Source organism: Amblyomma maculatum, chromosome 3, assembly GCF_055883805.1.
Source record: "Amblyomma maculatum isolate TAMU_Amacu chromosome 3, ASM5588380v1, whole genome shotgun sequence".
Taxonomy (NCBI): Eukaryota; Metazoa; Arthropoda; class Arachnida; order Ixodida; family Ixodidae; genus Amblyomma; species Amblyomma maculatum.
In genome coordinates this window covers 37869530-37893699 of record NC_139346.1, presented here as the reverse complement: position 1 = coordinate 37893699, position 24170 = coordinate 37869530, and the positions used below count along the sequence as shown (strand labels likewise).

The window sequence follows — 24170 nt, the reverse complement described above, 5'->3', positions numbered from 1 at the left end:
GAGGTGATTGAGGGTGTTAATAGGGCGGGAGTAATACTAAGAACTCCAGACTGCGGGTGCGATAAATTTCTGCGACATTTTGATCCGCAAAAATTCATTGGCGCTCTCAGCTCAATATTAGAGGAAGCGTCACCCCTCAGGCTCACTTTCGGATGTTCGAAATTAGGAATAAAGAACAAAAAAGGTCACTCACATTATTAGCAATGTCAGCCATCAATCCAGCATTCCACGTGCCATTCGACGCCAGTGTTCCGTAAGTAAGTACTGATGGCAGACGGTAGCTGTAGCTGTAAGAGGTGTGAGAAAGAGTAGCGTGACTGTTTCAAAAAGGCAGTTTAAGCCACCCTAATTACGAGTAGCAAGAGAGTCGCATTGATCTTGTGTTGTCTTGAAAAAGGAAGAATAGAAGTGAATATGTTAATGAGCGGTTTGCGTAACTGACGTCTGACAAGAACAATGAGTAAAAAACAATTCTCTTGCTAGCCGCGAAATGTTTGTAGTTTCAACAACTGCAGCTGAAACTGAAATCTAAAAACATTAGATACAGAGGAATGCGCTTCCATGAAATTTTTTTCTTGTCGCCGCACCAAATTTTGAAAACAAAAAGGAAAAATGTCTTGTTACGTTCTTCATTTCGGAGAGTTCTGGAAAGTGTAGTAGAAGGTAAAGAGTTCATAGGCTACGAAAAAAAGAAAAGGAAAACGTTTGACTAACTTCACAGCCTCTCAATTTAGCCATAATAATTATGCATCTCCTGAAACGCAGTTCGACATTGTACTTTCCATTCAAAGTAAAAAATGTAAGCAGTGCGGCAAATACATAAAAATAGAGACAGGAAATATATAGGAGAATAGAAGTTATCGTCGCTTACGTGTTCCTCGTCCTTCAATGTTCCACCATTTCTGACCGTACCAACATTTGGAATTACTTATTTACATTGATAGCAAGCTGTGCACCTACGTCGGCAGAATCGTGTCCTCACATCAGAGTTCCGATGAAATGAGTATTGTTATTGAGCTGGCTAGCAGCTGGCCCATTCACAAATCGTCTTTTCAGAAAAGTCAATCTCTACAGCAAGACCAGGCCTGTTCAATTAATACACTGTTTAACCGCGTCGTAGAATGAAACTGCTCTGGTCGAGTCTATTTGTCCGCAATAATCGTAGCCGAAGGTAAGGACAGGAAAAAACTTGAGAGCATTGTGGAATCTACACTGCAGAAATGCGAAAGCTGGAGTTATGGTGCTGCATACGGTGCATTACGTTCGCTCTCATTATTATTATGAACTAAATGTACCGTCATTATCAATGCTACTGTCATATAGCTGTATAACGTCGCAACACCTGTGGCGCTCCTGGCGGAGAGAGCGGGAGTTAGGCCGCCGTTCCTGCGCACCGCCGTCTCTCACGGACGGCGCGAGTTGGTCGACGAGCTTTGAGGCGTGACGTCATAACACCTGTGGCGCTCCTGGTGGAGAGAGCGGGAGTTAGGCCGCGGTTCACGCGCACCGCCATACGGCGCGAGTTGGTCGCCCAGCTTTGAGGCGTGACGTCATAACACCTGTGGCGCTCCTGGTGGAGAGAGCGGGAGTTAGGCCGCCGTTCATGCGCACCGCCGTCTCTCACGGACGGCGCGAGTTGGTCGCCCAGCTTTGAGGCGTTACGTCACACAGAGGTCATGCGAAAGGTCATTTCATGTGCACCGCCGTCGCACCGCAAAGGCTTGAATGTGAAAGTAGTATTGCTTTAGCAATAATAGAGAAAGCTTCAGTAGGCGGTGCTGTCGCTCGGCTTCTTTGCTTTAACGCACTGCTATCCTTGAAACCAGATCGGGCCAGAATAGCCTGTTTCTGAAAAACGTTATTTCGTCATCTGAAATATTTGTTTATATATAAAATAAATTCCCCAGTTTTCTATTTTTGCGTGGTGACGACGCCGCAATCTCAACCGTTCTTTACTGGAACGCGACTCCTTCAACCAATTTAATGCAACGAAATGTCCTAAATATCTACCAAAATAATTGAATTGTTTGATATTATCAGCCTGGTAGCTCTACTCAATACAAAATTCGAGCGACCACCATTACATGCCTTGGTTTGACCTTCATTTAACCTTGGTATGCTCAACGACAATGCTTGGTGATTAAAACCAGCTGATCTCTATAATCGAAGCATAGTTGAGCGAATCTTTAATCAAGATCTAGGTTTCATAAAAAGTGTGCAGAACACAATGCAGTATTGGCACCGCCGCAGAACAGAACTCTTTGTCATGATCAGGCAATTTAGAAAACCGGTTTTCTTCTTTGCATTATCGGCATATGCAGTCTAATGACCTAATTCGCTGCCATGCTGAGACGTTTGAAAGTGCATCCAGCCGATGTTGGCGTAACGAAGAGAAGGGTTGACAATACCTCGCGACCCTGCGGAACGAGGGTCCATCGAATTGCGTGTTGTACTTTGAACACACGGTTCGCGTAATCGTATCCACTCTGCAGCACACATTTTCCCCTTCATTAACCTTGATAAACCTAGCTACCGCTCGTCAAGTTAGGTCCAATCGTATTTTAAACTTTGTAAATATTTCTTTGAATGGACGCATTTATCACACGTTATGTTTCTCTGACACGGTTACTATACGCCTTGCAAGGAACCCAATGGTTGTCAGGTGCTACCACCGAACAGATTAATTACCCGGATACGCCATAACCAGCATGGAATAAATAGTAATGCATATTTTCAGTCAGTAAATCAGCGTCAAACCCGTTCTCTTCATGCAAAGAAACTAACCAAGTTTTTATGTAAAACAAATGTGTTTAATGGTTAATTTTTCCCTCGAACGATCCGTACCTGGAGCTATCTACCTGCAAGTGTGGCTGAGAGTTCTACCGTGTCTTTTTTTTCTGAATGCATTCTATAACACAAAGCAGTGTTTCACATTGTCATAAATGTTTATTATTAATTTTTTGCTTTGTACGTGTTGAATTATATTGCCATCCTTTGCTCTACTCAATGTACAATGTATTGCTCTAAATTGTTTTGCAATGTACCGCCCACTCGTGCTGAAGGCCTGACCCTCGGGCTGGCAGTTGAAATAAATAAATAAATAAATAAATAAATAAATAAATAAATAAATAAATAAATAAATAAATAAATAAATAAATAAATAAATAAATAAATAAATAAAACGAAAACTTACCCGCTGGCAGAGTCTCGAAGACTGCTAAAGCTAAGTGAGAAACGTTTCTGGCTGAAGACCCAAATATTTTGAACAATATTTCACACAATATTCATAGTAGGATGAAAGCTAACCCTAGTGTGCGAACACACAGAACTGAGTGTTGTTAGTCTTGCTCGTGTAGTTTCCATCTCGCCTCCAATGTTTTGCGACCGGAGTATATATTAAGACGCCAAGTAATTTTACCCAGCGAGAGAGAGTAACGTGTTGCTGTCACGATATCGGTGATTAAAAGTTACCAGATGGACGAACAAATTTTTTTGCTGAATTGCTTTCTCTTGGCAGGTGTTTGTATTTCGTTATCGTTAAGCAGAGCTTGCCGGCTGGCAGGTGCAGCCCCTTTACTTACGAACAGTTCAAATTCTTCCTCACAGACGATAGCAAGATGTCGGTGATTCCAGTCACTTGTGTTCCGGTGTCTGCGAGCGTGACGTCAGCAACGAGTGGTATCTGAAAAAAAGAAAAAGAACGGTGAGAAATGGAGGTGATGGTTTTGACCCTTTTTTAACTACGAAATGTTTTCAGTTGTCGCTCTCACTGTTACACGGGCGACCTTGCCACGAGAAAGGGGGGACAACCTATGACGCCGAAACATTAGGACGAAACAAATTTTACCGATACCTTCCTCGTAGGGTGCCTCGATGTTACTTGGTACAAGCAGCTAAACTTGCGTGTTCGAGGCACAGTGGCTGCGGATGACTCGCAGGTGGTCCTACTTGTTTGACAATGTTAGACCGCAGTACTTACGAGCTTGTCAAGTCCACCGAGCGAGCAGGACGAGCTTTTGTTATGCCGATATGCACCGGTGAACCCGTAAAAACCTACGTTGTTTTCGGTTCTCCCGGGACTCAGAGCGAACTGAGAAGCCCAAGTAAAACGAGATAGACGAAGAGCAACGGACAACTTATATATCGGCGAAGTAAGCTGCAAGAGGGTTTAGTCTTATCAACGTATATTTTACAATAATTAAGAATAACGTTAGGTACGCGAAAACGTACGGGGGCGAGCAAAGGTGTTTTTCTTTTCAAGCATTGCTTCCCTATGCGCGTAGTGCTATGATTGTGGAATTGAGCGAAGATGCTTTTTGGTCGCGGATTGTTGTAGCACAAGTTAAGAATCAACGTTGCACGCCTGGTGTGTATTATCTTGGCAAGCACTGGTGTTTATTTCTCCGAGAAGGTCAAGTCAGTTCTACATAGACAGTAAAGTTATCATTTGGGGCAGTTGAACACAGACAAAACAAATGTTAAATGGTCTTTATTTGCCTCTGAAGGCACATGGTATTTCCTCTGGGAGCGCGGCTGTTCTGTTGGTGCCACTCAAAGCACTGGAATTTTCACCGAACTCTCGTAGATATCTTGAGGCTCTCATGCCAATGCTTCTAGCAGATTTTTTTTTATATAGATTTCTACATATCTGCACAATACTATTCTTAAAGGGTGTAACGGATGCTATGATGTCAGGTATATTTTCACTACGCTGTTCTTATAACCCGATCTTCTAGTTGAACGTTCATTTCCGGTCGTGGTTGTTATTCTGTCACGGATCCAAATGTGTAAATATGTTGTGGCACTTGTAAACATGCAATGAACATACATTATGCTAGTCAAATTTTTACTCGGCTTTCTGCCTGTGCGTCTGTTGTAGCCTGCGCATTATTTGGAAAAGTGCGAGGCTTGGTAATGTACAGCAACATTTTTATGAAAACGTTTCTTTAAGCACGTTGAATAACGATAATTTTTTTCGAAGTATCCTTTTGCACCAATTTAAATTAGCGTCAATTATCAGATTTAGTGTTATATGCATTTTTAAAGCCACTTTGAAGAGGACGAGCTCGAAAAAAATATACAGGATGGGCACCTCCTGTTACAGTTCCAGTTTGCAGTTTTGACCACGTTGTTTGACTTTAGGCGTAGTAATTGTACAGGAGTGTATTATTTACAGTTTTTAGAGTGACTCGATCACAATAAGACGTGCTTTTTATTATCCATTGAGAACACAAAAGTCGAGTAAACTGCCCGCGAGACGGCCTGCCAAATGTGGACCGGCAAGGAATTAAGACACATGTTGCTACATGGCTGGCTAAGGGAGGCTGATGATTCGGACGACGGTTACGGTAGCAAGATTGTGGTGAATTATCCGTAGAGTACCTTGCTTTACCTTTCATACCACATTGAAAAAGTCAACGTTTTAACATTCTTTCTTGCTCGCTTATTTCGTTGTTTACGTCTGTTTTTTGTGCTTTGTTTTCATGTTTGGTGCGAAGGCTATATATGACACTGTGCACATCAAAAATTTTTTACTTATGTTTGTTCATATATTTCACGGTTAGCATCTTTCTTCACAATGCAGCGGTGGCGTAGCGGTAGAACATCCGCCTCGCATGCAAGAGGACCGGGGCTGAAATCCCGGTGCCGCGCAATTGTCCACCGGATTAAAAAAAAAAAAATCCGCGTGTCGATGGAATTGCATAAACAGGTTTGGGGTGCGACTTGATGCCGGTGAACACCTCCGGCAACGCACTTCCTCCCTAGAACAGGAGTTGGCTACCCTGGTGCAGTAATGCCGCAACCTCCTATGATAAGCTCCATAAAATCCCGGCCCTCAGTCACCAGCGGCTGCGGAACAACTGACCACGGAGGCGGTCAGACCTGTGACGCAGCAGGGGGTGCTAAGAAAGCCTGGCTCCGCTGGACAGGCCGCCATTGGAAACTGACCCTGGCAACGTTTAATGCTAGAACCCTAGCTAGGGAAGCTAGTTTAGCAGTGCTGTTAGAGGAACTAGAGGGCAGGGATATCCTAGGGCTTAGTGAGGTTAGGAGGCCGAATGAGGCATATACTGTACTAAAGGATGGGCATGTACTGTGTTATCGAGGTTTACCAGAGAGGCGACAACTAGGAGTAGGTTTCCTTGTCAATAAGTATATAGCGGGTAATATAGATCAATTCTATATTATTAATGAGAGGGTTGCAGGCATCGTAATTAGGCTTAATAAGCAGTAAAAACTGAAAGTTGTACAGGCCTATGCACCTACATGTAGTTATGACCAGGCAGTTGAAAGCTTCTATGAAGATGTAGAATCGGCAATGCGAAAAGTAAAGACGCAGTATACTGTACTAATGGGCGACTTCAATGCCAAGGTAGGGAAAAAACAGGCAGGAGACAAGGCAGTAGGTGACTATGGCATTGGTTCTAGGAATAGCAGGGGGGAGTTACTAGTTGAGTTTGCAGAGCGCAATGACTTACGAATCATGAATACCTTCTTCAGCAAACGGAAGAACCGGAAATGGACATGGAAAAGTCCTAACGGAGAGACTAAAAATGAAATCGACTTCATAATGTGTTCAACCCCCGCCATTGTGCAGGATGTAGAGGTAATCGGGAAAGTGCGATGTAGTGACCACAGGATGGTGAGGTCCCGACTTAGCCTAAATCTGAAGAGGGAACGCAATAGATTAGTAACAAAGAAACCCATCAACGAATTAGCGGTGAGGGGGAGGGCAGAAGAGTTTAGGATCTCGCTACAGAATAGGTATTCAGCTCTAACCGAGGAGAGCAACATTACCCTTTAAGCAATAAACAATAATTTCAGAGATATCATTACTGAGTGCGCTGTAAAAGTAGGCGGTAGGATAGTTAGAGAGGATACCGGTAAGCGGTCTTTGGAGACGAAAGATTTTATTAAGGATTAAACGCCAGAGTATGAAAGCTTCCAATCCAACAGACCAGATTGAATTGGCCGAGATATCAAAGCTAATCAATAAGCGCAAGGTGGCCGATATAAGGAAGTATAACATGGAGAAAATTGAGCATGCTGTAAAGAACGGGGGAAGCCTTAAAGCGGTAAAGAAGAAATTCATCATCATCATCATCAGCCTGATTATACCCACTGCAGGGCGAAGGCCTCTCCCATATTTCTCCACTTAACCCGGTTCTGTGCTAGCTGCATCCACTTGACCCCTGCGAACTTCTTAATCTCATCCGCCCACCTAACTTTCTGCCTCCCCCTTATACGCTTTCCTTCCATTGGAATCCAGTTTGTTACCCTAAGCGACCATCGGTTATCCTCTCTTCGCACTACATGTCCTGCCCATGTCCATTTCTTCTTCGTAATTTCCACTAGAATGTCGGTAACTTGAGTTATTTCTCTGACCCACTCTGCACGCTTTCTATCTCTTAATGTTACTCCTACCATTTTTCGTTCCATAGCCCTCTGGGTTGTCCTCAACTTAAGTAGAACTCTCTTGGTTGGCCTCCACGTTTCAGCCCCATAGGTGAGTACAGGCAAGATGCAACTGTTGTATACTTTCCTCTTGAGCGATACCGGTAAGCTGCTAGTCATAATCTGCGAGTGCTTGCCAAATGCGCTCCATCCCAATCTTATTCTTCTTGAGAAGAAATTGGGCATAGGCAAAAACCAGATGAATTCGATAAGGGACAAGGCGGGAAACGTCATCACTAATATGGACAAGATAGTCAAAGTAGCCGAGGAGTTCTATACAGATCTCTGCAGTAGTAAAAAGTAGTCAGGACCGTAATGAGATTGGCTGTAGGGAAAAACAGTCAGACGTTCCACCAGTGACGAAGGACGAGGTCAAGTAAGCACTAGAAACTATGAAGAGGGGGAAATCAGCTGGAGAGGATCAGATAACTACAGATTTGCTGAAGGACGGGGGCGATATCGTGCTAGAAAAACTGGCCACCCTGTATACGCAGTGCCTGGTATCATCGACGGTACCGAAACCATGGAAGAATGCAAACATTATCCTCATTCACAAGAAAGGGGACTGTAAGGACCTTAAAAATTACAGACCAATCAGCTTACTGTCTGTTACGTATAAGGTATTTACTAAGGTAATCGCTAATAGTATCAGGACCACCTTAGACTGCAATCAAGCAAAGGATCAAGCAGGGTTTCGGAAACGGTACTCTACTATCGGTCATATCCATACCATCAATCAGGTGATGGAAAAATGCTCGGAATATAACCAGCCCTTATACATAGCAAGCATTCATTGATTACGAAAAAGCATTTGACTCAGTTGAAACCTCGGCGGTGATGCAGGCATTGAGAAATCAGGGGGTAGACGAGCCGTACGTGAAAGTGCTGGAAGATATATACAGTGGCTGCACAGCAACCATAGTTCTGCTTAAAGAAAGTAACAAAATTCCCATAAAGAAAGGTGTTAGGCAAGGAGACACAATCTCCCCAGTACTATTCACAGCTTGTTTAGAGGAAGTATTCAGAGACTTGGAATGGGAGCAGTTAGGGATAAGGGTAGATGGAGAATACCTCAGAAATCTGCGATTTGCTGAGGATATGGCCTTGCTAAGCAACTCGGGGGATGAACTGCAAATGATCGACGATCAAGACAGGAAAAGTAGAAAGGTAGGCTTGAAAATGAATATGCAGAATACTAAGGTAATGTTCAACAGTCTCGGGAAGGAACAGCAGTTTACATTAGATAGCGAAATACTGGAAGTAGTCGCCGAATATGTCTACTTAGGACAGGTAGTAACCGCAGATCCGGACCATGAAAAGGAAATAACAAGAAGAATAAGACTGGGATGGAGTGCATTTGGCAAGCATTCGCAGATCATGACTAGCAGCTTACCGGTATCGCTCAAGAGGAAAGTATACAACAGTTGCACCTTGTCTGTACTCACCTATGGGGCTGAAACGTGGAGGCTAACCAAGAGAGTTCTACTTAAGTTGAGGACAACCCAGAGGGCTATGGAACGAAAAATGGTAGGGGTAACATGAAGAGATAGAAGGCGTGCAGAGTGGGTCAGAGAAATAACTCAAGTTACCGACATTCTAGTGGAAATTACGAAGAAGAAATGGACATGGGCAGGACATGTAGTGCGAAGAGAGGATAACCGATGGTCGCTGAGGGTAACAAACTGGATTCCAAGGGAAGGAAAGCGTAGCAGGGGGCGGCAGAAAGTTAGGTGGGTGGATGAGATTAAGAAGTTCGCAGGGGTTAAGTGGATGCAGCTAGCACAGAACCGGGTTAAGTGGAGAAATATGGGAGAGGCCTTCGCCCTGCAGTGGGTACAATCAGGATGATGATGACGATGATGATGATCTTTCTTCACGTTCTGCTTTCATACGTTTTTCATTTAGATTACACTCCACTGTACACCCACAACTTTTTTGTCCCCCTGTCTTGCTTATTTATAATATAGTTTGCGTTTGTTGCATGATCCGCTGAACTGAATGTTAAACAAATAATTTCCATTGTCTTCGTTTTGTAGCGAAAGCTACCCTACTGTAGGTTTTCAAGCCGTCGGCGTGGCACTGTGGCACCGTGGTACCATGGCACCGTGGTACCATGGCACTGTGGTACCATGGCACCGTGGAACCATGGCACGATCTGCCAACTTGGGTTTCTCGTTTTACATGGGACGGTATGTCAGAATCAGCATGCCAGGACCCTGCTATTCACGTTACCCATAAGGTCATTAAGGCATGTTCATATGGCTTGGTTAAAGCGGGGCTTTTTTATATGTAGGATGGTAGTCTACGCTATCGTGTCATACTTTTAAAGGCGGAGCTTAAGTCGGAGCTCCACACTCGGTTCAGCGGCATTGAACCCGTGTAGTTTTTTGTTGCCTGTACTATCTGTTACGGGTGAGTTTGATAAGATACGTTACTTATTTGTCTGCAGCAGTAATAAAGTTAACATTCAGGTATATTGCAGTTATTTGCTCAAAAACATCATTCAACACCCATTTTTATCGGTCGAAAGGTGTTTCAGGTCTAGTCATCATTATATAGGCAGTTTTTTCTACTAATCTTTAATGGTTGGCTTTATTTTTTTAAAGCATGCATTTCAAGTTCGATTACTGTTACTTAGGATTTAAAAACTTGAGAAAAAAGCATCTGCAGTTTTCGATCACCTCGAATTCACCGTTTTGTAGCAAAATCTACTCTACTGTAGGTTTTCAAGCCGTCGGCGTGACACCGTAGCACCGTGGCAGGAGTGCCAACTTGGGTCTCCTCGTTTCACATGAGACGTTATGTCAGAATCAGCCTGCCAGGACCCTGGTATTCGCGTTAACCCTATAGGCCACTAAAGCACGCTCATATGACGTTAAAGCGGGGCTTTATATGTGGGCTGGTAGCCTACGCTATGGCGTCATACTCTTAAAGGCGAAGCTTAAGTGTACCTCATATTTAGATGCAATTAACGCCTTTACCGCGACCTCATAAAACGCTGGTAAAATTTGATGCGTTCAACTGAACGCTGGTTGATGCAAAGCTCGGCCGACCGCAGCCAAAGCTTTCGCTCGACACTTGCTTCAGCAGCGTTGAACTCGTGGAATGATTTTTTTTTCTGTGGTCCTTTTATTGCGAAAGCAATATTACGCCCATTAACGGCCTTTCGCGTAATCCCGGACCGTGCGACGTTTGACCTTTAAGTGTCAACCGTGGATGACCTATGACGTCATACCAGCTGCGAAAGATGGGCTACCAAGTCGTGTCGTCGGGCGATCCGGGATCGTGCCACGCTGGCCGGTGGTTCTCCCGCTAGAGGCGCTGCGCTCCTCGTCGTTAAATTTATTAATAAATAGAATGATGCTTAAGTTAACCAATCTAAATCAGTAATTAAGATATAGGGAGAAAAATGAGCATGATAGCTACTGCTACCACCCCGTTTCAAAGGGGACGCTCCTACATTCCATCCATCCATTAGACAGACTTTATGGGCAAGGAGAAAGAAAGATTGCGCCAGGTCGCCGCATTGCTTTCGCAATTGGAGTTAACCAACCAAACCTAAAGCTTAACCAAAGCCAAGCCCCGGCTAATGTTTTTTTGCGCTGCCTTCATTCCAAGTATGAATCACCAACTAGACCGACACAATGTTTTATCGACGTCTATGCAGTGTGTCACGGAAAACGAGACACTGGGTCACTTGCATTGAATTGTGTTAGCAATGTAGTTGCACTTATTAAGGCTCATACTGCCGTGGACAAAGTGTGTCCCGATTTTGCGGCGTCTGTGGCTTGCCGTTCCTTCGCACGCGTTCAAGTGTGGGATTGCAGATGGCAGGATGCCCCGCCGGGGTGGTGCAGTGGTAAGACGCCCGACTACTGTGCCGGAGTTCCCGGGTTCGAACCCGACCGCGGCGGCTGCGTTTCGATGGAGGCGAAACGAAGAGGCGTCGTGTGCTGTGCGATGTCAGCGCACGTTAAAGATCCCCAGGTGGTCGAAATTACTCCGTAGCCCTCCACTACGGCTCCTCTTTCTCTCTTTCCACTTTCATTCCCACCTTCCTCCCTTCCCTTACGGCGCGGTTCGAGTGTCCACAGAGCAAGTGTGACAGTTACTGCGCCTTTCCCTTCTTGAGAATCAATTTAATTTTAATGGCAGGAACGCTAGACAAGATGAGACTTCTGGAGGAAAGGCGCAGTGTTGTCCCACTTTCTCCGCCAAGTGTGAGTGGATGGTACGCCATCACTCCTGTCGCGTGACGTTCTTAAGCGCGCGTTCAAGTGTGGGATTGCAGATGGCAGGAACGCTAGACAAGATGAGACTTCTGGAAGAAAGGCGCAGTATCTGTCACACTTTCTCCGACAAGTGTTTGGATGGTACGCCATCGCTCCTGTCGCGTGGCGTTCCATGGCGCGCGTTCAAGTGTGGGATTGCAGATGCCAGGAACACTAGACAAGATGAGACTTCTGGAGGAAAGGCGCAGTGTTGTGCCACTTTCTCCGACAAGTGTGAGTTTGGATGGTACGCCAAAACTCCTGTCGCGTGGCGTTCTATAGCGCGCGTTCAAGTCTGGGATTGCAGATGGCAGGAACGCTAGACAAGATGAGACTTCTGGAGGAAAGGCGCAGTGTTGTCCCACTTTCTCCGACAAGTGTGTTTGGATGGTACGCCATCACTCCTGTCGCGTGGCGTTCTATGGCGCGCGTTCAAGTCTTGGATTGCAGATGGCAGGAACGCTAGACAAGATGAGACTTCTGGAAGAAAGGCGCGGTATCTGTCACACTTTCTCCGACAAGTGTTTGGATGGTACGCCATCACTCCTGTCGCGTGGCGTTCTATGGCGCGCGTTCAAGTCTGGGATTGCAGATGGCAGGAACGCTGGACAAGATGAGACTTCTGGAGGAAAGGCGCAGTGTTGTCCCACTTTTTCCGACAAGTGTGTCTGGATGGTACGCCATCGCTCCTGTCGCGTGGCGTTCCATGGCGCGCGTTCAAGTATGGGATTGCAGATGGCTGGAACACTAGACAAGATGAGACTTCTGTAGGAAAGGCGCAGTGTTGTCCCACTCTCCGACAAGTGTGAGTTTGGATGGTACGCCATCACTCCTGTCGCGTGGCGTTCTATGGCGCGCGTTCAAGTGTGGGATTGCAGATGGCAGGAACACTAGACAAAATGAGACTTCTCAGGCTTTCGCCTATCACTACTTTAGTCGCTAAAGTCCGTCGTAATTTTTTATTCCCCTATCCATGCGAGTGAAAAAGCCTAATGGGGTGCGTATTTATGAAAATAAAAAAAAAATCCGCAACATCACAGTGCGAGTTTGACACGCACCGTACATAATTTTTGACAACGTCATGTGGCGTGTCTGTGTGCAAATTATAGCTCATGAAAGTACTAAATAATGTCTTTCTGCATCCGAACGTTTTTGGTCCATGACACTTTCCCAAGCATTTCACCGCAAAAGAGCCGAGCAACAGGCAGGGGAAATCTTCTGCCGACTGAAAACCGATGGGTACTCACTCAGCAGCACCGGGGAACGAACCTGGTACCTCCCGAATGCGAGTCATACGCTCTTACACAATGCCAGCTTCGGTCTCCTAGGAGCCCTTCGCCTGACAGACAGACGAGGAACCCGTCGGCCGAGGCTTGACCACGGCCTCTAGCATCACCGATCATGGTTTCTTTCACCCACCTCTCAACCTATCGCCACAGTACGGATGACAGCTTCGGTATGGGTGCTAAGGGTCCGTAGTGGCGCCATGCGCCAACACCTCGGTACTCAAGGTGTTCCTGCGGCGAGAATGCTTCTTTAGTAATATAGATGAACTGGCATCCGGAGCCGAGTGACGATGAGAAAGAATACGTTTGGATTCTGAATTCCTTGTTTGCCTGTCCGTTCTGTATACAACACAGTAGGTTCCCGATTGTTTGAGTGCTTGCTTGGCTGGTTTATAGAGTTGAATGTCTCAAATCGATTCAGGCTATAAGTGATATCGTAGTGGAGGGCTCCGGAAATTTTGATCACCTTTTTTTTAACGTGCACTGATACCATGCAGTACATGGCGTGCCTTGCTTTTCGTCTCCACTGAAGAGCGGCTGCCGCCGCGGCCGGGATTTGATCCCGCGTTGGCTAAGTAGCCGAATGCCTTAACCATTGAGTTACCATGGTAGCTCTGTTTCAATGTTTGATAGAAAAGAACTTAGTAATATCGTGGTGCCCACTGTTACTTTCACATAGCTGAATAACTGGAAAGGTCTGCGCTCGTCTAAAATTTGCAGCCACACGTACGCATAAAAATGTTTGCATATGGCTTGAAATCTGATATGATTATCCAATAAAATAATCAACTAAAGGTTCTCGTGAAGCGTTGTACTGTTCCTGCTAATTTGTGTCTCCTGTGAAAAGCATCTAAGAACCCGCTTTTCACATGAGATGAAGAGATAGTCTTTCAAAAAATCTCGCTTAAATTTAGCTATACTCCATCGGTTGGGATATCAGAAATTCCTCACGGCTAACTTTCTACCAAATCGTGTGAAATTGTGGAGCTTTCTCTTCTCTTACCGGAAGGACGCCCACTCGCAGATGACAAGCCATCGTGGTTTGTTGTTGCTGCTGAAGGTTTCGTCGCGATGAGTGAGACCACAGCGCTTCGTCGTCAAAGTGACAGCGTCACGCTGCTTATATAAGATATCACTCAGTATGCGGCATTATTACTCCTCCACATTACAGCGTCGCGCTACTTATGTAAGATACCATTCAGTATGCGGCATGACATTGATCATTTCTGCCTTTCTACTAATTCGGGGAAGCCCCGATTGTTAACTTAAGGGAAGATATTGCAGAATTTCATTTTCCTAATGTGCGGAATAATGCTTCCGGCAGTCACTGTGAAGCAATGAAAGTTAATGGTATTTTTAATGAGCCACTGGCATACGGTTTTCGGAAGCACTGCAACTATAGCTTGATGAATGGAACACTAGCTGCTATTTCCAGGGGGATGTGATTAATTGGGTCTGGGATATAGTGAGCCTATTTTAAGCTAGGTAGTTCAAATAGGTAAGGGAAGCTTCAGCCTAGTTAATTGATTAACTCTAAAGCAAATGTTTGCCAGATGCACATGTTTTCTTTAGGCATGCGTATCTCCATATACATCCCAGTTTTTGAAGTCAAATGAAACGAGTGCTTTGAATATTTGTGCATCGAGTTCTCCTCTATCTGCACTCGCAGAAGAAAAAGTAAGTTCTAATCTCTTCTCTATATGCACACAAACCTTGATACTCACGGAGACAAATACCTGCTGTGACTCTAGGTTAGCTGCTCAGTTGCAAGATATGGCTAGGTTAGGAAAACTAACGAGCTCGAAATAAGCACAAGCGGGTGGAAAATAAATTTTATTGATACGCTGATAAGATAACCGGCTATGCACAGAATTCATTACGAATAAAATTACAGCTGAAAGAGACAGATAAATTCTTATGGTTAACGAAAGAGATGCGATTCGTGATGGCTTTGAATTAAGGTGAGATTGGAAGGTGCCACGTTTGCATACTCTGATATTCGCTGGCTGCGGCGAGCTATTCGCTCTATCACAGTGTCCAGACTGCTATCGATAAAGTAACACGCCGTGCTCTACAACGTTGAGTGACATTGATATCGAGTACAAGAAAAGTAGACGGGGAAGAATGCGGGAGGGAATGATGCCGTAAGCTCCGCGGAATCGGAGGTGAGTACGGATAAGTCAGCTTAGCCGTTCGTAGTTTCTTCCAGAGATGTCTCAATTCAAATAAGGAAGACTGCAAAGTGTAATGAGGGCGTATATGTCCAGTGTCAGCTTTAGGAGCGGCCGACTAGTGTGAATAGCACAAGGCGCTATTGAAAAGGTGGTACCGACGTGGCTTACTGCTGTTACTCTACCCATTCTTAATCCTGCCCATTCGCCCTCCCATGTATCTCGTCCTTCCAAAGATGCATACAAAGGGAACAAAGAGTCGCTGCCACCAAGGCAAGCAGATGTTTTTTTTGGTACCGATGAACGAGAAATGACAGCGTAATCATAGATATAATTGATTATAAAGTAGACGAAAAAAAATCACATACAACTGGTCGGATCATAACCCAGGTCCTCCGAATTTTGCGTCCGATGCTCTACCGAGTGAGCTACGGCGAGGGCTTTTCGAACTCCCACCTTCGTAGGTACTTGTATAGCAAGTAACCTATTTCTGAGACTGTTCACCACAGCCCCCCTCACCCATCATTTTTGAAACGAAATCAAAGACGGTCGCGGGAAATTCTGGGTTGTGCGGCGGGAAACAAACACATTTTTTTGCTGTTGCAAGCTGCAATGTGAAAATCACATGCATGTCACACACGGTCTGTCAATGCCGTTCTCTATATGAAAGAAAATTGAACCAGGGTTTCGGATCTATACAACTTAATTTTGCCGTATAAGATTAGTGGTCGAGTGTTTGTTTCATTTAAACTGAGTGTTTCTCTTGCTTTTTGTTCGACATTTCATCTGCGGGGTCATACACGCGCAGGTGAGGTTGCGCTTTGGAGGATCCTCACTCCTGCCGTCACTTGAACATGGCCTAAATTTTACACTTATAGCCCTGCGATACATGAGAAAATTACTTTTGAAAAATAATAAACCAGGATGCGGGATCGAATCCCGGCTACGGCGGCCGCTTTTAGATGGAGGCGAAAATCAAGGCGTCCGTCTGCTGTGCGATGTCAGTGCAGGTTAAAGAATTCCAGGTGGTCGAAATTTCTGGAACCTTTCACTGTGGTGTCTCTCATAGCCTGACTAGCTTTGGGACGTTAAGACTCATAAACCAAACCAACAAACCAAGCCATATATCTGCGCTTAACCAAGCCGTAAGAGCATGCCTACGTGACCTATAGGGGCAGCGTGTCTAATCCAAGGGCCCTGGAAGAAAAAATTCCTATCTCATCCTTTCATCTCATCCTCCCATCTCCTCTCACCGCCTGGTTCCCAACTTGGCCATGTCATGTGGCCTTGTGACGTCACATGACCCAATAACCTGTCCATGCAAGGGTATATCTCCTAACCACTGCCACCCGCCAAAACCATAACAGTGATTTTTCGCCCACAATGTCGACGGCGCTGACGCCGAATTTTCTTGGGAACGAGGCCTTTTACCCTACCGAGTTAAAATGCAGTTGTGAATGAGAAATATATTGGTTGTAACGCGTGAGACATAATCACGAAAAGAGTAGTTTTAATGCTCAATATGCCTGAGTATTCCTTTGTAGGCAGTATACGTGGTCAATTACAACGCAATTTGACAAAAAAAAACACAACAAAAACACGGTTACAATGAGGCACCACTGCTACTTGCACGGAGCTGTATACACGAGAGATTTGTGAACATCACGCGTTTCCAGGCTCAATTACGAAGTTTTTTCTACTATGTACTAAAGCGAAGAAATCTTTTCTCCGAATAACGTTTTTTGCATCTAACTTAAAGAGAATACGTTGTTCCTGTCAATTCATCTGTTGCTGTAGAAGGTTAATGATAACGATTAGGTAGAGAACATGGCTACCAGGTTATAGCGCATAGACGGAGGACACAACAGAACTTTCACGTATCTTGTTTTGAGTTCACCATTCCGAGATTAGGCTTTAGAAATGTTCTTTGGCACTCTTTTTTTTTTTTGTGTGTGTGAAATCGTGACTCGAGATCGCGACAAAGAATCCCCATTCTTAGATGAGAAGTTGTTGTGGTTGCTGTCCCCGTGACTATAGAGCTGTTTCAGCGAAACGCGACTCTCGAATGCATAGAATTCTGCTTTATAGCTGGGTAGTTCCTGCATAGTAAAAACGATCTGAATATTCTGTCTGGAAAGACTCGTTCCACCACCCTCTCGTTCCACTAAATGGGGTAAGCTTTGTTTATTGACGTGAGTATAAAGCATTGGTCATGACATTTTCTTTTAATCTGTATAATATTGCATGACGTAAGTGTTCCGAATGAGTGAAAGAATATGACGTTTCTAATATATCATTAACTTATTTTCAGACGCGGCTAAGACGATTTTTTGAACGGGGAACTTAAGTAAGCACATTCTGAGGAATGTAAACAATTCCGGCAGAAATTCAGTAGTCCAGTTCCATCCTTCATATGCCAGAGAAGTAAAGAGTGCTTCGCCTGAAATAATTGATTTATTTCAAAGCAAGCGTTTGCCAGAGGCGCAGACACGGTTCCATTAGAAATGCCTTCTGCATAGACATCACAATTTTGCAAATCAAATGCGATGAGCGGAATATTGAATGCAAGACGACGGTACACAGTGTTTTCAATGTTTGCGTATGGAGCACTGCCTTGCATTAACTCGAAGGTAAAACTGAGGGAGTTCTCTCTCCTTCAAACTATAGAACGAAAATCCGACAAAAGTCCGGAAACAAAAATTACCGATAAAAATATCTACATTCGGTCGAACTGATTTCACCTTTCTGGGTCATTGTCGATAAGTTTTCACTGCTAATCTAATGACTTATTGATGCTTTTGGTATCGGACGAAATGGAAATGCCACATTACAAGTAGGACTCCAGTAAAGCGTACATCCGGCCAAATTTGTTTCTGGACTTCTTTACCAGCTGCATCCATGGCTGCTTTCGCTCATCCATGCAACGCCCACGCAAAAAATTTTCTTCATTGACGCAAGTGACAAAAACTCTCCAAGAATATCTGCATATCAATGCAACCGATTTGGGAAAATAACCTGCTCAGGTGAACGTTTTCAATGCGTAGAACCCTGTTTCACGTACAGTGATTACTGACATGTATAAACACACAGCGGGAATTCCCTTCCTGTCGCGCCGTATATTCGTAGTTGCATCGCCTAACGTAATGGATGGATGAATGGATGGAATATAGGAGCGTCCCCTTTGAAACTGGGTAGTAGCAGTAGCTATCATGCAAAATTTTTTCCCTATATCTTAATTATTGCTTTAGATTGGTTAATTACACCATCGTTATATTTATTAAATTTTTGTTTCTACATTACTAACATTGTCACTTTTCTGCTTTTAAGCCACCAATCTTCCAGTCGTTTTTTGCTAGCTTCCACCGCCGGTTTATTCACTCGGCTACTGGTATCTCTAAACCCCAGAGCTTCAGAAACAGTGACTGCGCCTGCATCGACTTCCGGATGGATACCATTACATTCGAGTATGATATGGTCAATTGTTTCACTGGAGTTACCACATACAGCACATGCGTCATCTTCATTGTTAAATTAAAATGAGGCTTCATAAACAGCGCCACCTAGAAAGCAGCAATCAAAGCTAAATCCTGAAAAAGGAAAAAAAAAATCTAGTTTTTTTTTCCTGCTTTCAAACGGTTTAGTCCGTGTCGTCATTCTTTCCGACAACAATCAAACATAACAGTTATAATTTATTTATTTACTTACCTTAAAGACCCGCTGAAGGGTATTACATAAGGGGTTCATGACAAACGTTTATAGCGCAGTGGTCTAATAGAGAAAGCATTTCTTTTTACGGCCTCGCAACGCACACGTTCTGAACGCGGAATAGATGATGGCTGTGTGATATAGATATTGGGTTAATGCAAGTAAATAGTATTTAGCGCAAGCTGCTGTAGATATCAAAGTCCCAAGATGCATGTTCATTCGAAGCGTATTATTTGTTATGGTTTAAGGGGTTTCACGTCCCAAAGCGACTCAGGCTATGGAGACGACGTAGTGGGGGGTTCCGGAAATTTCGACCACCTGAGGTATTTTAACATGCGCTGACATCGTACAGCACTCGGGCGCGTGACTTTTCGCCTGCATCGAAAAGCGGACATTTCGGCTGGGATTTGATCCCGAGTACTTAGGCACAGTAGTCGAGCGCCCTAACAATTGCACCACCACAGTAGTGCTCGAAGTGTATGTTTGCAGATAAAGACAATGCACAATATTAGAACCCTCTTTTTTACGTTTTTATTGTTACCTTTGCGTCCTTGTCAAAGCAACCGGTGGTGTCTCTAATGATTTATTGTTGACTTAGAGATTAGGCAAGCATAACATGATTTATGCTGACTGCGTTTTTTCTAGCTTCTTCTTTAGACTTCATACTCGGCACAAGTATTTGCAGTAAATGGTAATTAAGTAAAAAAAATTAGCTCGGATTTAGCTTTGCGTAAGCAAAGCCGACGTAACTTCTCTCTTCTTCTTCTTCGTCTTCTGTTTCGTCTTCTTCTTTGTCGTCTCTTTTTATTCATCTTCGCGTTCTTCTTCTCGTAGCTATGCCTCTTCACGACGTAGCTGCGGCCAACCGAGGTCTCGTTTTGGCTGTCGTAGTGTTGCTTTCGCAACAATAACTGTATGTGATCCTCCATATTTGACCATTTATTAAAACCAGATGAGCCTAGGCGTCGGAGCCCTGACAACCTGCGAAATTACCTTTAAGAGAAGACACTGATTTGTAAGGACTATTCCAATTCAACTGGTGTCCTGGGCAGCAAAAATTGAGTGTCTGGATCATTTTCGTTATATTTAATTTTGACCAACCTCCTTATTTTTTATTTTTTGTAGGCAGTCATTGCACCCGCTACCGTTTCGGTGGTGGATGACGGCTGTTTGGACACGCGTCTTTGTTTTTAATCGAAAAGTTTGTCACAAGGCATAAGTTGAGAACGGGGAATGGAATGCAGGCGATAGAAAGTTAAAAGGAGTGAAGTCCGGTTACACTAAGGTATTCGCAGAGTGTGAGTCAGTGAGTGAGTGAACTTTATTAACTGCTCGCGGATCTTTTTCTTCGCCTCTTCAGCCGAGGCTGACGAGCGGTTGGCGCCCCCAGTCCAGGGCACCACTGGCTTTCGCCAGTTTGCGAGCTCTTGTGACCAGGTAGACCTGAGCCTCCGGGTCAGAGCTGGCCAGCAAAGCCTCCCACTGTCTTTCATTTGGGTTTTCAATTTTTTTTTGTAGTACAAACAAGCAGAGTTTGCTATGCAACGGCGTACTTAAATATGAACAAAGAGAACATAGATAAACTAGACAGGATATTGAGGAAATGTGCCAAGAGGGCTCTGAGACTTCCCATATCCACATCAACGGAACATCTTGAGAAAATGGGTATCCACAACAGATGGGCCGAGCTAGCTGAGGGAGTAAGAATAGCTCAGCTGGAGCGACTTGGCCAATCTGAAACAGGAAAAAAAATACTAGAATGGATAGACATCCAACCGGGATACACTGCTCATAAGACATATATTATGTTGAGGCATGAAAAGGAAAGAAAAATAAAGAGCCTCTGCCCGTGCCACTTAGTATAAGAGTGGATATCCCGGAAGAGATAAGAGCCAGGATACGCGTCCCGCCTATGCCAAAAAATATGCACCCCGAATATAACAAAGAGAGGCGCGGGCATAGAGCCAGAGCCTACGAGAAAAGAATGGGAGAACAACCAGCAGAACAAGTGGCCTACGTAGATGCTGCATGTGGACGGCAAGGAGCAGCCGTATCCGCAGCAGTCGACGGAACAGGAGCACCTGTAGTATCGGCTTCAAGCCGCACGAGAGACGCCAACGCGGCGGAGGAATTGGCAGTAGCGCTCGCTTGTGTCGGTACCAAGGCTAAATTCATACTATGCGATAGCAAAAATGCGGTCAGAAATTTTGGGAAGGGAAGAATATCAGAAGAAGCTAAACGAGCCCTCGAATCGAGGCCGCTTGAGCGCAACGTGGAAATTATATGGATACCAGCACATGAATCCATCGCAGGGAATGAGGCTGCTCACGAGTTTGCCCGAGCTCTCTATCACCGGGCGGCTGCCGAGCAGCCCTCTTGCATGGATATAAAAGATAGCCTAATCTCGTATAAAGAGGTTACAGAGCACTATAAACTAAGCAGAAGGGTCTATCCGCCGCCAGACCGTTCCCTCGGAAACGGGCAGGCAATTGCATGGAGGAGGCTACAAGGGGGCAATCATATTAGTCCCTTTTGGGTATATGCAACAATTTCAAAAGATGAAAAGGATCTACATTGCATAACATGTGGGAGATGGGGCACTCTAGACCATATTATTTGGGAATGTAACAACAGCCCAGGAGCTAAAGAAAATATAGATAGAGACGCCTGGGAGACCCTGCTGCGAAGCGAGGACCCCGCTCAGCAGCAGCAAGCCATCCGCCTGGCGGCTGAGGCCGTGAAGCAACAATGTATCTTCACCAGACCTTAGTTCGCGAGGCTCCTGAGTAAGGCTCCATCAGGCCTGCGTGCCGGGGAGTCCGAAACGGAGCTTCTTCTCGGTGGAAATAAAAGGTTTTCAACAACAACAACGGGGACCGGCTCGCGCCGTCGGCTGCGGTTGCACGCTGTGCGGACCACGTGGTATAGCGCAGGTTTATATATAAAGGGGAGACTATTGCACTCGGGTGCTCTGCCCTGATGGGGCTGGTGCAGGTGGGTCACCGCTGCTTGCGGCGGCGGCTGGCCTTGCACCGAATTTTTATGTGTTGTAGGCCGTCATTGCACACGCCACCGCTGGTGGTGGATGGCGGCTGTTGCGGCGCGCGTCTTTCTTTCCCTCTGCTTTTCTTTCTTCTCTATATTCTCTTCTATCTGCACGAGGCAGCGGAGGTGGCTCAGCTACAGAGCTAGTAGCAGGCGCGTGCATTTTCTTTTCCTTCTTCCTACAGCCACAACAATTCGCCTCCCTTGATGGGGCTGGGGCAGGTAGGTCACCGCTGCTTGCGGGGGGGGGGGGGGGGGGGGGGCTAGCCTTCCACATAATTTTTATCCCTTGTAGGCCGTCGTTGCACCCGCCAACGTTTCGGTGGTGGACGACGGCCGTTATTGCGGCGCGCTTCTTTCTCTCCCTCTTCTTTTTCTTTCTTCTCTATTTTCTCTTCTGTCTGCACGAGGCAGCGAAGGTGGCTCAGTACAGAGCCAGTAGCAGGCCCGTGCATTTTCTTTTCTTTCTTCCTACAGCCACAACAACAACAACGCCTCCAGTAGACCCTCACAAAAGGTGGCGATGCCTCCAGGTAGTGCAGCCGAGCGGTGGAATGAAAAGCGAAGGTTGCGGCGTGCTGCAGAGAGCCCAGAAGAGCGGGAAGAACGTTTGGCCAAGGAGCGTGCTCGGCATGCGGCTCGGCGACAACGATGCTCCACTGATACGAGCAACGTAAAAGCACGTGTAACCAAGGAAAGAAACGTTTAGTCATGTGTAACCATGGAAACCCGAGTTTAGCAATCAATATGATTCGCATCTGACCAGGCTTAACCAAGCTAAGCCTCAGCCATTTTTTTTCATAATACTCTGCCCTTGCCTGCCTCCTTCCCGGGTGTAGGCGGGGTTCCATGTTTCTTGGTATGGGCCGAACTCGGTACCAATTTCTGACTTCCCGCGATACCTCTCTTGTCTTGTTATAAGCCTGTAGATGTGTGCTATATCCCAGTCTTTCCAACACCCGTCTTACCGTCCTCGTTTGTAGAAGTCTGTTTAGCTGTGAATTGGTTGGCGGTGTTGTGGTTGTCCGTTGTCCACTTCTCGTAATCACAATCGCGGTGTCCACCTTCTTGAGTAGGCGTTGTCTAACTGGAGCCGTTGCTGGACACGTCCACAAGTAACGCACATCACAGATCTCAGGTGCAGTGTCACAGTGAGGGCACCTGTCAGTCACTGGCAAATCTTTATCACACCATCGATGACGTGCAGATGGGGCCAGAGCTGCCCCTGCCGGAATCCGGCGCACTGATACCTCCTCCTGCCGAGTAAGATTACGGGGGAGAGGGTGCGAACACGGAGGAATGAGACGCGCGTCTTTCTCCCGCTCTTCTTTTTCTTTCTTGTCTATTTTCTCTTCTATCCGCACGAGGCAGCGGAGGTGGCTCAGCTACAGAGCCAGAAGCAGGCCCATGCATTTCCTTTTCCTTCTTCTTTCTGTCGTAACAACAACAATAACCACTGACATCGCACAGAACACGGACGCCTTTTCGTTTTGCCTCCGCCGTTTGAGCGGACGCTGTACGGACGTGTTCCGCATGAGCTCCCGCCTTGAGACCGATTTTCGGCGGAACGCGCTGTGCCTTGGACTTGCTTTTTGTGGGATCGTCTGCAGGCAGTTGCTCTGTACCTGTGGACGCCATATTTTGGCAAGTGTTCCCCCCTTTTAGGGTTTTTTCACGATTTGTACTCGACCACGGTGCGGCAAATCAGGCCTAATCATTAGGCCGAGCCGACGCCTGCGGCACCGGGCTCCGGGGCTGTGACTTGTGGTTGTGGGCCTTTGCGAGGCTGAAGACAATGGAGTACTCCGTTGAGGGAGAATCTATAACGCCCGAAGAGTTCGAGGCGGGAGAATGGACCTGGGTTTTGAAGGCGCAAGATCGATTCAAGCAGTCTGTGTACGGGGATCACTCCGAGAGTAGGCCTACCGAAAAACAGGCGGGCAGCGACGGGCGCCACACGCACGGAGCAGCCCAAGTCAAGCGGGGGAAAGCGCCGGTGTGGAAGGAACGGGGACCGTTTCTGAAGATGCCAGCCAAGGATTTCAAGGTTGTGTGCCGGCCCAAGAATTGGGACTTGAGTATAGTGACGCCGAGGGAGCTCGGATGTGCCTTGAGAGCGGCAGCGGTGCTGATGAACGCGACTGCGGTAGAAGAAGACCTGGTGCGGGTCAATGAGACAACAGGATGACGGTGAGCACGCCGTGTATGAATCGTAGTGGGGCATATGCGAATGTAAA

At 45.7% G+C, this 24170-nt stretch overlaps 1 protein-coding gene across 1 annotated transcript in view; it reads right to left on the bottom strand.

The window, feature by feature from the left end:
- The window catches only part of LOC146194575 (uncharacterized), a 47115-nt gene that overhangs the window by 8169 nt on the left and 14776 nt on the right, over positions 1-24170 (bottom strand). The window contains exons 2-3 of the mRNA XM_084596589.1: positions 3582-3682; positions 194-287 (exon numbers count right to left, since the gene is read on the bottom strand). Of these exons, the coding sequence (XP_084452715.1) occupies positions 194-214 (21 nt within the window). The 5' untranslated portion in view covers positions 215-287; positions 3582-3682. The remainder of the gene's footprint in view (positions 1-193; positions 288-3581; positions 3683-24170) is intronic.